The sequence below is a fragment of the Gracilinanus agilis genome, chromosome 2 (genome assembly GCF_016433145.1).
Source record: "Gracilinanus agilis isolate LMUSP501 chromosome 2, AgileGrace, whole genome shotgun sequence".
NCBI classification, from domain to species: Eukaryota; Metazoa; Chordata; class Mammalia; order Didelphimorphia; family Didelphidae; genus Gracilinanus; species Gracilinanus agilis.
Genome location: NC_058131.1, coordinates 611,244,458 through 611,257,587, shown reverse-complemented (window position 1 = coordinate 611,257,587; position 13,130 = coordinate 611,244,458). Strand labels below are relative to the sequence as shown.

Genomic DNA, 13,130 nt, shown 5'->3' with positions numbered 1-13,130 from the left:
GCCCCGCCCCGGGAGGCCGGAGGGCTCCGCCCTCTCCCGGACCAGCCCCGCCTCCCACGCCCCCTACTCTGAGAACTTGGCTACTAGGTTTTCCCTCCCCCCCACCCCCCCGCCCCGGCATTGCCCCTCTCCCGACGACTTCTTGCTTGGGCCTGGCTCCCCCTCGGTGGCCCCGTGCCCAGGGGAGGTGCGCCTCTACAGCGTCCCCCAGGGCTGAGTCAGCTCTTCGGGTTCAGACACCTCAACCCCCTCCCAGGCCCAGCGCCCACGTGTCCGCTCAAGGTCACGTGATTCCAGTTTACCGCCTCGCCGGCCCGGAAGCAGGAACTGGGGCAAACTCGCCCAGGCTCCGCCCCAGGGCCCGCCCCTCCTCGCCCCTCCCCCCACGCCTCGGGTCCGGGCGAGCGCACGAGGCTTCCGGTGCACGCTCGGGGGAGGGGGTGGTACGGGGGGCCGCCCGCGGCTTTCTTTGTGCTTGCGTAGGTCTCTCTGCGCGCCCGGAAAAGAGGGGGGCGGCTGGGGAAGGAGGGGAGCCCCAGGCCACTTCGCGGGGCTGGACGGGGCTCCCGCCGCCCTCTGGTAGCCCGCTAGGGCCGGAGCTTCCCCGATCCCGGCCAAGTTCGCTCTAGTTCAGAGGGAGCCCCCTGGGCCCCGCACTCACTCGCTGAGGGCCGCCCCGAGGTTCTGGCTCCGGCTCCCGTCCGGCTGAGGCCACCCGGCTGCTCCGCCCGCTGCCATCGCCTGCCCAGGCGGGAGCGGAGGGGCGGGGCGGGGCAGGGCAGGCGGGGCCGCACCAGAGAGTGCAACGACTGAGGCACCCCCCCCCTTCGGGCTGTCTTGGCGCCTCTCTTCCCCTCCACCCCCCCCCCCAAGGACGTACCTTCTCTGGTCCGAGTTTGGGGAGGCAGGAAGGCCAGCGGCCCAGAACCTCGATACCCCAGGGCTCCAGCTTTAGTTTGGGTCCCTGAGCCAGGGCCCGCAGCGTCCAGCCCCACTTCCCCACGCTGCTAAAAACAAAACTCTCCACAACAGGACATGCATCCTGCAGTCTCCACGTGCCAGGGCGCAGACGCCTCCCACAAAGTTTCCGGGGTCCCTGGGACAGGGCTGGGCAGGGGCTGTTTTTGTTTGTCTCCCCAACCACAGCCTGGCTGTGGCACGTGGTAAGCCATCAATACTTACTGAACTTCCTCCCTGGCAAGGTTTAGTGACCAAAGTGGACTCCAATTTCACTGGAGTTGGCAGTGTGGGGGTGGTGTGGTTAAGCAGCAGAATAAACAGTTCAACACCTTGTTGATTCTATGGGGAACCCCCCCTCCTCCCAGACCCATCCAAACTCCAGGCCTGAAGCCCCCTCCTCCAGGACCTGTGCTCACCCCAGAAAGGAAAAGATCACCTCCAGGTCTAGGGAAGGTCTTGTATTATGTTTTCTTCTCTCATAGAATAAGGTGTCCCCTTTATTCTACTAGCTAAAGCAGGGAATGTGATGGGAATGGAGGAAGAATAGAGGGAGGTTGAGAGATTCTAGGAGCTAGTTATCCTACTGCCCCTTTACAATTGATAGCATAGGTCCTAGGGCTGAAAGCTAGCTGCAAAGGATGGAACACCTACACAAAGACCCTTACCTGAGTATTCCCCCAATCCTTTAAGCTATCCTTCTAGATTATAAATCCTAAAAAACTGGAACCTTGATATTGTTTGCTAACACCAGGCCCAAGACATAATCTGTTGTCATCCAGTCCTCACTGAATTCACATGCAAAACAAAAGAAAGCCCACCTAGCTCAGGTTTGGGTAATGGACTCTACCCCCTACTGGAAAGCTGATTTTTGAGTATGTTGGGTGAGAATTCATTCCCATTTTCAAGGGCCCTTAATGTGTGTTGAATAGGAAGATGGGTAAACTGAAGCATGGGAACTAGGACCTGCTTGGGTCCACCATCCCAGGTTTCAATGTGAGAGTCCCAGAAGACCCCACTGTAGGCCTGAGGTTCTAGGAATACCTGTAGGTATCTAGACTTGTATGGGCCCAGGGTATCTGCTAGGGTGTGTGCTTGTTTAAAGGGTGGGGCTGTGTGCTGGTGGGGAGGGTAGCGTCCTTCCCCTAGTCTTTCCGGTTTGTATTGTATGGGGGTGTCTGCATTGAAGGTGGGGCAGCACAGAGGGCTTGGAATTTTGCTTGCCAACTCCTCTACCCTAAACTTCAAAAAGGGCAGCCTGGAAAGGCCCCCTGAGGAACCCATATATAGGCTAGGCTGATCATAGGTTGTAGCTCCTCCCCAACCCTTAGAAAATGAAGTTTTGAGGACTGGCTGGACTGCAGGGTCTAAATCTTTCAGCCTGGCCAGCTCAGGGCTAGGAATTATTAAAAGTAGGGTCTCAGTTCCATCTAGTCTTAAGATAGAGACCTAGAGAAAACCAGGGGCTCTATACCGTCAGCCTTTATATAAAAGAAAAGAAAACTTTTGCTTATCCCTGAAGGCTACCCAAGAATAGGCTTGGTCCTGCCACCTTGACTCTCTCCAGCAAGGCTACCAGGTTCTCTTGAGGGTCCACCCTGAACTCCCCTCAAGTTCCCACCGGCCAATATCCCTCCCACTCTGCAGACCAGATACACATCAATGTACATACACATACAGATACCAGTGGATGTTTAGAAAAGTGCAGCCATGAAAACTCAATTCATATGCACAGATGCAGGCAAGTGTGGTGTCCTGAGAGGCAGAGGAGGGCATTAGTGGAATTCGGAGTCTAAAGCTCTGGACTCCAATCCCAGCTTTACTCATAACTTCAGGTAAATCACTTAACCTCTTTGGTCCCAGTCTCCTCATCTGTAAAATGAGAAGAGATGGCCTAGAAGTGTCAAATACATCGAACACTCAAAAGTGCAGCCAGAACCTGATTAAAATGTATTGGGGAAGGAGAAACTGGTGGCTCAATGGATAGGCTTGGAGTTTGAGGTCCTGAGTTCAAATGTAACCCCAAATACTTCCTTAGCTGTGTGACCGTGGGCAAGTCATTTGGCCTCAACAGCCTAGCCCTTACTGATCTTTTGCCTTGGAATCTATACTTAATATCTATCTATCTATCTGTCTGTCTGTCTATCTATCTATCTATCTATATACACACACACATATATATGCTTAATATCAATTCTAAGACAGAAAGGTTTAAAAAATGCAATGGAGAAAAAATAAAAAAATGCAAGAATCAAAATTTTATGTTTTAAAACTTAAATTAATATGCAACCCGCAGGAATCCTTTTGTATCTATCCATTCATGGATCCCAGCTTCTATTTTAAGTTTGACACCAATGATCTGGATGACTTCTGTGGGTCCTTCCTGCTCTAAGACTGTGTGCCTATGAGGTAAGAGACAGGCAGAGATGGTCACATGTAGTCTTCTAACAAGAAGCTGATTTCCTTATTATCACTGACTTGGGAGCCTCAGGAGAATCAAACCTTTGTGGGCTTTATGGAAGTTATCCAATTTAAGCCACCTCTCACTCTTTTTCTTTGTTTGACTCATCACTTCCTACATATGTCCAAAAGGAAAATGAGTGTCTACAGAAGTGAGAGAAAAGGGAAAGGAGCCCAATAATGTAAAATTCCAATAGTACCAAGAGCTGGGCCTTCACTATTGAGTCTTTAGTAGCTGAGCAGAGCCCCTTGAAAGGATCAGGGGTGCTGGCCTTGGCATCACCTCTGCTCTCCACACTTTGGGTAGGACAAGAGAAAAGGCTTCATTTATAGGGTCAGATGGGGCTCTCCCATTCTGAAATCATTTCCCTGGCTCTAGCCTAAGGGGCTGTTGGGTACAGATACAGAGTGGGTAGCCACCTTTATTTACTATCCTAAAAATAACAAACAGGGGCAAGAGACCTTGGCATCATGGTGCTGGGGGTCTGACACCTGGTGGTCATATGTGGCAAGACAGAGCTAAACAAAAAATTCTAAAGGTAGAAAAGTATGACAAAAATGTTTATTTACATAGAAAAAAGCCCTGTTACTCAGCTTTCTTCAAGGATGTCACCCACCTCCATTTCAGTTGGAGTCACACACTGTCTTGGGGATGGCACTGTGGCCATGCCTTCTCTTCTTGGGATTGTCACCTCCCTTGGCTCCCATACCAAGGCATATGATGGGGCAGCCCCACTCATCAGCTCCCACACAGGCAAGGCCCCACTCACAGCTGGATTTTCCCCCATAGGGTGTGGGGAGCTCCTTGAACACATGCACCACACTGTGATCAAGGGAGAGGGGACTGGGCTTTGTCCTTTTGCCTCCCAGATGCTTCTCTCCCTTTACTGGAGGGGGGCTTTTTAGGGTCTAGACCATTCTCATCCTTGACCTTCTTGAGACGAGCCTTGCCCTTGGCTGAGGGTGAAAATGTCAGTGAGCTCTTATTGAATTCTAGGGGAAAGACACCCACATCTCCATCAAAACGGTTCTTAGCCACCTGTAAGTAACGTTTTCCTGGACCTGTTGCCAGCTTCTTGTCTTGAAGGATCAACACATTGTCAGCTTCCTGGCTGGCCTAGGAGGTGGCAGAAGAAGTTCATGTGGGTGAAAGAAAGAACAAAAGATATTAGGGGAACAGGGTATAAGTAGAGGAGGAAAAGAAAAAGAGGTAGTAGGAATGAAGGGACAGATTTTGAGGTACAAATACAGGGGCTTGTTATGTGTATATCTTCCTGGTGGAAGACTCAGACTATGGAGGATCCAGTTATGCCCCATCCCGCTCACCTACACTAAGGTCTAGGATACAGACCTTGGCTGAACCAAAAATGGATGCTGTTTGCAGCTCCTTGTCACCATCTTCTTTCCGAGGGTGAATGACCAGGGTCACATGGCAGCTATTGTCTGTGGCAAACTTTCGGAAGGCTCCTATGATGTAGTCCTGGACTGCAATTCTGCAGTCAGAGAAAGGAGGGTAGAAGGTTACTGATCATTGGCAGAGGGATGCAAACATTCACACTCACTCTCCTGAATTATCCAAGACAATGTAACAGCCTCATAAGGCTTTCTTCTCCTAACCCTGGTGCATTCCACTTTTGCTATTCCTACCTCAGAGAAAAAAAGAGTGCATGCATGTGTGTGTGCACGTGCGTGTGCACATGAACATGCCAAACTTAATCCTGTCCAAGTCTGGGGAAGGGAATGGGATGTTACCTGTCTGAAGATAGTTGTTCTTGCCCCATCATGAACTGCAAGTTGTCAATGATCACATGGCAGATATCATAGACATAAACAGCATGTTGCATTGTGTCTATCACAGTCCTGGGGGAGGAAGGAATGCACAAAGGAAGAAGAGAAAGGTCTATAGTCACCAACACATAGTGTATCCATCAATCCCCTTTGGATGGCATCTAACCCAAGAGGTTTTCAAATCTTTTGCAGGCATTTTCAGCCTTCCTTCAAGTCACAGAAATCTGGACCTGAGGTCAGGCCAAACAAGGCAATGTTTCTTACCTGATATTCTGCTGTCCATGAAAGGTCATAAAATATAGTGCCAAATCCTCAAAGCGGTCAGCCCACTTGTCATACTCTTCCAGCTTTTCCTCTAGACGCCCCCTGACAAATTGGGTCAGCATGATCCTGGCCAGTCTCACATTGCTGATTTCAAAGCTACCCCACAGTGTATTCACACCCTGTGTACACAGGTCCAATGCATATTCACTGATGAATGTTGTCTTCCCACTGCCGGTTGGTCCTGAAGATTATATATATGACAAAGGTAGGTTTGAGAAAGAACTTGGGGTCACTTTACTTAAAGCTGAGGGCACAATCAAGTGTTTATCACATTGATCCCTGATACTCAGCCCATAAAAGCCCAACTTCTCTGCCAATGAGAACCCCATTGAAGATAGTCATATTTTGTCCCGAGGGAATAATGAGAATGATCAAATCCAACTTTAATATGGTCATCCCCTCACACACCTGTAAAGACAGTTAGCTCGCCCTTTCGATGGCCTTTCAAAAGTCTGTTGAGGTCGGGGTATCGTCCCCAGCGCACTCCAGCCACTTGTTCCACATTAGATAGTTCTCCTAGGACTTCTTCTCTCAGTTGCCGGAAAGACACTATAGACTTGTGGCCAGCAGGCAGAGCTGCTTTTAGTATTTTTTGCAGATTCAAGCCCTGCGTCAGAGCCTCCAGAGGGTGGGGATGCTGGTCTCCTGGCCGAACCAAGGAGCATCGTCTGGGATTCAGCTTTCGGGCAAACAATTTGGCAGCTTCCCAAGCCCTTAAGTCATCACCCAGCCATAGCACAATTCGTCGGAACTGCTCCAGGTAAGGGAGTAGAGTAGGGGGCAAACAGGCTAAACCTCGGGGTAATGCTAGTGTGGGCAACCCTGTGGCCTGATGTAAAGCCAGGCTATCCAGCTCCCGCCCCGTCAACACCACTTCCACATCCCTCCGGCTAATCAATGGCAGCCCAAATAGGTTATGGTAGGCACTGGGCCGAGGCAGGGTGGTCTCCAAATAGCAGACACCATCCCCTTTGTCTTCTGCCTTCAGCAGCTTCAATCCCCGGAGACTCAAACCCCCAGGGGAGAACCATGGAAACACCAAACTTCTGGCAGCTCGAAGATATCGAACTTGGAATCGCTTCAGTGTGGCATCAGACACCTTGGCCAGGTTGAACATTGCTCGGGCCATCTGAATCTCTTCTTGTTCAGGCAGTTCAGCCAGTGGCACTGCCCGCTCCCAAATCCTCAGTACATCATCACTCTGGTTGCCTAGAGCTTCATTTCCTTTACCTTCACTCACCCAGGACCCAGCGGCACCACCCTCCACAGATGCCTGGAAGTCCTCCCAGTTACCCTCAGCCATGCTGCCAGTACAGAGGAAATGACCTGTGGTCTTGTCTATAAAAAGACTATGGGGGCTCCCCTCAGTCCAGTTCTTTGCCTCAGGGCCCGCTGGGCTCAGGAAGGGGCTGGGTGTGCGCAGGCAGCTGTGTCCATCCTGGAAGGGGATCCCCCGGGCTCTAAGGTACTGTCTTATCTCAGCGGCAGTGACAAGCACCAAGGGGGCTTCGGGGGCTGGAAGAACCTCTTTCCGATAGGGCCGACGGGGAGGGCCAGGGATAGAACCCCAGGGGAAGCCCCTGTACCCCAGCCACATTACAGGCCATCGAAGGGTCAGCAGGGCCGGCCAGAAAGACCCACTTTGGGGAAAGAACTGCATTACAGCCTGGCTCCTAGAAAGGGGAAAAAGGGGCGATACTATTTGGGGTGAGACCACCCGTAGTTCCTCAGCCAAGGTAGCCTACCAACAATCAAAAAATCGAGAAGCACTTACTAAGCACGTGCCCTATGCCAGGACCCATGCTGGGCACAGAACCCTTCCCCTTCTATAGCACTTTTCCTGTGGAACCCCGTCCTCTTACGAGCTCTCCAAGATCCAGGCCCTCCCCCTCCCCTGAATCGGTTTCCCTCTCATCGCCTCCCCTCTCATCGCCTCCCTAAAGCCACAACCCTCACTTGGTTCCACTGCATTCTCCCCTTCTGGGCCTCTCCTCTAAGGGCATGATGCTTTGCAAGCTGTTCTTCCCACTCCCCAAGGCCTCAGGTGCCCTGCCGAGGGCGCATCTCAACACCTGGCCCGACCTCCCTAGCTACAAGTCCCGGAACGCCCTCACTAGCAAATTAAGCAGCACACGCGTGTTGGAACCGCCGACCTCGGAAGCAAAACTCTAGAGATGGAGGACGACAGCCCTAGCGCCGGAAATCTGGTAGTTCTGGCCCGCCCCCTCCTCCCAGCATGCCTGGCTCCTTAACTTCCGGCTCTCGCTTCCCAAGTTTCGGCTCTTCCGGTGTCCAGTCCAGCTGAACTGGTCATGACGGGCCGTGGCTCCCCGAGCCGCTTCTTGGGCAGCGTTTTACACAACGGACTGGGACGTTACGTGCAGCAGCTGCAACGCCTCAGCCTGAGGGTCAGCCGCGACTCACCTGCGTCCCGCGGGGCCCGGGGGGGGGGGGGGGGGCTACGCGCCCAGAGCTGACCACTAACCCCAGGAACACCTTCACCTTCTCACGCAAATAACTCGGGAAAGGGGTCTCGGATTAGGGGAGGGGGGGCCTGGAGACTGGGGAGAGCCCGAAGTCTCCAGATGAGTGTGTACGTGTTTCCTCCTCCGCCCGCAGGGAGTTTGTGGAGCAGCATGTAACGGACTTTGCACGGAGAAACCCGGGGGTAGTGCTCTACGTTACCGCCAAGAAATGTCACGTGCCGCGGGTGGTGGCGGAATATCGTGAGTGGGATCCTGTGGAGTTTCGGCCAGGGCAGGGGGCGCGGGAGCCCTGAGGGCCGGGGGTGGGAAATCGGTACTGCCCAGGACCTGATGTCAAACCCTCTGGAAAACGGGAGGTAGTTGGTGACTAGGGATGAGTTCCCAGGTCCCCTTCCTCCCACCTACGGGGATGTGACCCTATTGTCTTTCCTTTGTCTCTCCCACCCTCCCCCGGGGCGGCAGTGAATGGATCCGTCCAGGAGGTAGCTCTCGGTAATAAGACTTCGGAGGAGATTGCCACACTGATCCAGAAGCTGGCTGACCAGTCAGGCCTGGAGGTGATTCGCATCCGGAAACCCTACCACACATACAACCCTAGTATCCAGGGGCAATGGCACCCCTTCACCAACAGGCCCCCCCAGCTGGGCAGGGAAATCACTGCCAGTGCACCTAACCAGAATCCCCAATAAAAGTTATTACAGTGATACTCCTTCCCTTCCTTCACTGTTGTTCAACCCCAACCTCCTTCCCTATCGGGTGTTTTCTCAAAGGAAATCACTCCTGAGCTTCAATGCTAGTCTGGCTTCCTACAGCAGACATTACACATCAGAATAGTTCCCATACCATGATTTTTGGGACTTCTAGAAGAGTACTGGGTTTATAATCAGGGCTTTGACTTCCAGAAGTACCTATGTGAACTTAAGCTATTCAGTTGATCACTTAGAATCGATTTCCCTTTTTTTATGCCACCTAGAGATCTCCTGAGTTCATTTAGGTAGATGGTTTTCAGATCTTTATATCAAGCTTTAATCTCTCCTGTACCCCATTTTAACATAGATAGCCTTTTGGGCATCCTCAGTGGGATATCTCATTAAGATCTCAAACTTAGCATGTCTAAATAGAGCTGTCTATACCCTTAAACTCGTCTCCCCTTTTCTTACCTTCCCTATTTTTTTTTTCATCTCTACCATCTATCTTCAAATTGGTTCCAAGGCAAAAGAGCAGTAAAGACTCAACAACTAGGGTTAAATGATTTGCCCACGGTCACAAAGGAAGTAGTATCTAAGGTCAATTTTGAACTCAGAACTTCCCTTCTCCAGGCCTGGCGCTCTATCCACTTTGCCATCTAGCTGTCCCCTTTCCCCTTACTATGGAGGATAACGCTTTTCCCAGTCACTTCCTTTGCATATTGCATATATCCATTCTATTGCCAAGAAACATTTTTACATTCCAAACATCTGTCCTACACCATAAGAGCCTTCTAACTGGTTCCCCCCTTTTCTATCCTTACTCCAATCCATCTTTCACTCATCTGCCCAAAAGTTCACTGGCTTTTAATAGAATATTCCATGCCATTACACTAGTTGTCTTCACGCCTGGAATATTCTCTCTTCACTACTATAACTTCCTATAAGAGGTCTCCTGCTGTTGGCCCTGCCTTCTCTCTGAAGTGATCTTCTGAATGCTCTGCACATCTTGTATGTTCCTAGTTGTTTGCATGTTGGTTTTCTTATTGGAAGGGAAAGTCTTTCTGCCTTTCTTTGTATTTCAATTTAGCAAAGTACCTGGCTCAGAGTTATATATGCTTAATAAATACTGACATCTGAAAAATAAGGAAAATTCCAGGATTCCATTTAGTTCTAAATTCTTTGAATTGAATTCTGAAACTTTCTATAATTTTTCCCATCTTCCTGAGGGAGGTGATCAGAAATTTGATCCAAGAACCCTTGCTGGGGCAGCTAGGTACCTCAGTGGATAGAGAGCCAGGTCTGGAGATAGGAAGTGCTGGGTTCAAATCTAGCATCAGGAACTTCTTGTGTGACCCTGAGTAAGTCACTTAACTCCTCTTGCCTAACACCAATCTTTTGCCTTTGGATCATTAACACAGTATTGATTTTAAGAAGGAAGGTAAGAATTTTTGGTTTTGAATCTCAAAAAAAGATCTCTTATTGACCTGTGTAGATTTGCTCCCACCCCAGGGCCTCCTGTAAGATTCAGAATTTAAAGCTTGAGTGGGTACTCGCTAACAAGCTCAGCACTTTCACAACTCTAGGCCTAGAATACCTTAAGGTGGGCATACCGTGGCATGAACTGGACACAGGTTAAGACCTTAGGGGGAACTATTTCCTGACCAGTCAGGAGATGGAAGCTGTGAGCTTATTAGCCTTGCTCCTGAGGGGCTTATCTTTCCCTTATGCTGAGCTCTCTCCCAGGTGCTTCTGCTCTAGCCTGTCCTGATGAGAGGGGAAGAAAAGATCATAAGCCAAAAGCCACTTGGTTTAGTACCACAGGCCAGAATCCAGACAGCTATTTTTGCACCAGACAGCTACTTTTGCACTGCTGTGCTCTGGGAGTAGATCTGATAATGGGCCGCTTCCCTAAGCAGGGCAGGCTATGAAGTCAAATTTTTGCTGACCATAGTATGAACTGGACAGAGACTACAAGGTTTAGAGGACATTATTTACTGACCAACAGGAAAGGGGGTGGGGAGATGAGCCCACGCCCCACCTCCCTCCCCAGCTTAGCCACTTGCTGCCTGTTCTCTGCCCTACTCAGACCTCCCCCTGGAGGCTATTATAAAACAAAGCCCTTCTGGGATTCTCCTAATAAATACATTCAGCCAGGGGAAGGGGAGCATTCACGGTGCTATGTGAAGGGCAGTAAAAACATGAGTCCTGGGTTTTCTCCCAGCATCGATAACAGTCGTGATCCTGGCCCAAAGAGGTTTAGTGCCCAGTGTGTGGGGGGGTATTGTCCCACCTCATCCTGGGGTCTCCTCTCCTCACTGACCCAAGGACCCTGACAGCACCACAGTGAAGTAGGACAGAGGCAGGGCCAAGGAATCCCATCTCCAGGCCTACCTACCACCTGCCCTTTGCATAGTTCCAGTGAGAGTGCGAGGGAGATGGTCTTGGGCGGGAATCACTCTCATGAAATGTTCATGGACCAAACATGTCAAAAAACAGGGAACCCCAGACAATGAGAAGAGGGCCCCGGGCAGCCACATCTCATTCTGGCAGGCCTGGGGGGGGGGGGCCTCAGTGTGCGTGTGTAACCTTGTTTATGAGCATGTATGGGTGTGAGCGAGTCTATGAGGTGTTTGCAGAGAAGAGGACTGAGCCCAGCATGCTGAGCCTGGGGGTCATCCTGGAGGGCTGGAGTGGAAAGAGAGCTGGACGGATCTGGCTGGCTGTGTGCACCCCAGAACTATAGGTAACCCAGAGTGTGGCTCTGGAGAAAGGAGACAGTGAATCGCGGAGGCCCACGGCAAAGCAGGCAGGCTCCCTCACAGACAAGCACACACACGCAGGGGGCTGCAGTGTTGGGCCTTCTCTCCAGCACCGGGAGGCAGACAGGGACTCAGGCGGCTCCAGTCACCAGGACAGCTCAGCACGAGGCAGCTGGTGGGAAGCAGACAGCAAACAGGAGGCTCTGCTGCGGCTGCCCTGTGCAGGTCCTCAGCTCAGCGCGCAGCTGCAGTGCTGGAAAGAGACAGGGACCCCCTGAAAAAGCGGCCCGGGCCAGAGACCCAGCCTGCATGCCCCTTGTTCCTCCGCAGCTGGGGAAGGAGGAGGGTGGGGAATGGCAGCTCCCTCCCGCCCTCTCTCCTAGGACTTGGGGCAGTGAGCATCACAAGCAGACCTACCTCTCTGTAGCTCACTCTTTGAGGTCACAGGTTCTGCAAAGGGCGGTTCAGGGAAGGCTAAAGGCCTGGGGGCCTAGACCCCTGACCGTTGGCCCCATTAAATCTGAGAGAATGGTCAAGTGGGACATGGGAGGAAGTTCTGCTCTGTCGTACAGGGCAGTGATGACCTAGACCCCTGTGGCAGGAGTGGAGGGGCAGGGCTAAGGCCTACTAGGCTAAAGGCGTGGGTCCTGCTGAAGAGAGGGTGTCTGTCTGGAAGTCAGCTCTCGAGGCTGGAGGGGCTTTAGGGCATGAGAGTCCGGTGGGGGAAGGGAGAGGAGGGAAGGAGCCAGACCAGGGGGCGGGGCTTGAGATCAGGGGGGAGGGGCAGGGCGGGAGGCGCTTAGACGGAGCTCTCATCCAGCCTCTCCACCAGCTGTGTGTGCTTCCGCTTCTCCAGGATTCGGCTGAGCTCCTCTGTGAAGGAGCAAGGCAGAGTCGGAGCCCGATCCTCGCTCTGCTGCAGCAATACGTAACTGTTGCCGTTCATCCTTCTCAGGCGGCTGGGGAGGGCGGCCAGCCCATTGGACAGCTCCGCGGGGGGAGGTGGGGGAGGAGGTGGGGGAGGCGCTGGGGTCCCTTCCCCAGGAATTATCCGAAGGCCACCACCTTCAGGGCCTCCTGCCCGGTCCATCCCCTCTTCTTCTCCATCCTCGTCCCCGGGGCACTGACCCGAGACGGTCTGCAGCTGGACCGCAGAGCCGCCTGCCCGGCCAGTACCTCTGGCCAGTGAATACTTGCGGCGGCGACCGCTGCCTCGAAGGCAAACCACGTAAAGGAGCATGGAGGCTAGAACAAGGCAGAGGCCGCCCAGGCCGGCAATGATCAACACGTAGAGGAGACGAACGTCCGGGCTCAGGTGGGCACCGTGGGCAGGGGGTGCCGGGCCTGGGGCGGGGAGGGCCGGCTGCACGGTGAGGCCGTAGGAGGCCAGGAAAGTGCGGAGCCCATTCTCCTCTGCGTAACAACTGTAGTGGCCGCTCTGCTCCGGCCTGGTGTCCATCACCAACAGGCCATCCACACCTACACGGTAGCCATCCCTCCCGTCCATCAGCACCCGGCTCCCATTGAGTAGCCACGAAGCCCGGGCCAGATTGGACGGCTGGTCACAGGGCAGGAGTACATCGTCCCCTCTTAGCACAGACCGGTTCCTGGGTGGCAATTGTGGACCTGGGGGCAGGAAGGAGACGAAAGCCTGGGTGCTGGGGCGG

At 52.7% G+C, this 13,130-nt stretch overlaps 4 protein-coding genes across 5 annotated transcripts in view; 1 reads left to right on the top strand and 3 right to left on the bottom strand.

Annotated features, from left to right (window-relative positions):
* Positions 1-924, bottom strand: part of LZTS2 (leucine zipper tumor suppressor 2) — an 11,590-nt gene extending 10,666 nt beyond the window's left edge. The window contains exon 1 of the mRNA XM_044665499.1: positions 881-924. The gene's annotated coding sequence lies outside the window, so the exon portion shown is untranslated. The remainder of the gene's footprint in view (positions 1-880) is intronic.
* A 3,040-nt stretch (positions 925-3,964) lies between these two features.
* TWNK (twinkle mtDNA helicase) lies at positions 3,965-7,315 on the bottom strand. Its single transcript, XM_044662527.1, has 5 exons — positions 5,938-7,315; positions 5,470-5,710; positions 5,170-5,277; positions 4,769-4,910; positions 3,965-4,534 (listed from the first exon to the last, which is right to left on the bottom strand). The coding sequence occupies exons 1-5, from the start codon at positions 7,187-7,189 to the stop codon at positions 4,247-4,249; spliced, it is 2,031 nt and encodes a 676-aa protein (XP_044518462.1). The 5' UTR covers positions 7,190-7,315; the 3' UTR covers positions 3,965-4,246.
* A 493-nt stretch (positions 7,316-7,808) lies between these two features.
* Positions 7,809-8,719, top strand: MRPL43 (mitochondrial ribosomal protein L43). Its single transcript, XM_044665497.1, has 3 exons — positions 7,809-7,969; positions 8,146-8,255; positions 8,478-8,719. Exons 1-3 carry the CDS (start codon positions 7,842-7,844, stop codon positions 8,702-8,704), a joined length of 465 nt encoding a protein of 154 aa, XP_044521432.1. The 5' UTR covers positions 7,809-7,841; the 3' UTR covers positions 8,705-8,719.
* A 1,961-nt stretch (positions 8,720-10,680) lies between these two features.
* SEMA4G (semaphorin 4G) overlaps positions 10,681-13,130 on the bottom strand; it is a 17,525-nt gene continuing 15,075 nt past the window's right edge. Inside the window, exons 16-17 of one of the 2 annotated variants that reach the window (XR_006505485.1) lie at positions 11,881-13,089; positions 10,681-11,716 (exon numbers count right to left, since the gene is read on the bottom strand). Coding sequence is in view for 1 of the 2 variants with exons in the window: in XM_044665495.1 (XP_044521430.1) it covers positions 12,263-13,089 (827 nt within the window). In the remaining variant the exon portion in view is untranslated. Of the gene's footprint in view, positions 13,090-13,130 lie in introns of both variants that reach the window. The other variant, XM_044665495.1, reaches the window with a different exon arrangement.

What these genes read in the sequence shown, in the direction of transcription:
- TWNK (XM_044662527.1), bottom strand. Translation starts at nt 7,189, where the DNA reads ATGCAGTTCTTTCCCCAAAGTGGGTCTTTCTGGCCGGCCCTGCTGACC. An exon ending in CATGGACAGCAGAATATCAG is followed by an intron (nt 5,278 to 5,469) that starts GTAAGAAACATT and finishes TTCCTCCCCCAG; the next exon opens with GACTGTGATAGACACAATGC. An exon ending in GAACAACTATCTTCAGACAG is followed by an intron (nt 4,911 to 5,169) that starts GTAACATCCCAT and finishes CTCTGACTGCAG; the next exon opens with AATTGCAGTCCAGGACTACA.
- MRPL43 (XM_044665497.1), top strand. Translation starts at nt 7,842, where the DNA reads ATGACGGGCCGTGGCTCCCCGAGCCGCTTCTTGGGCAGCGTTTTACAC. An exon ending in TCACCTGCGTCCCGCGGGGC is followed by an intron (nt 7,970 to 8,145) that starts CCGGGGGGGGGG and finishes CTCCTCCGCCCG; the next exon opens with CAGGGAGTTTGTGGAGCAGC. An exon ending in GCGGGTGGTGGCGGAATATC is followed by an intron (nt 8,256 to 8,477) that starts GTGAGTGGGATC and finishes CCGGGGCGGCAG; the next exon opens with TGAATGGATCCGTCCAGGAG.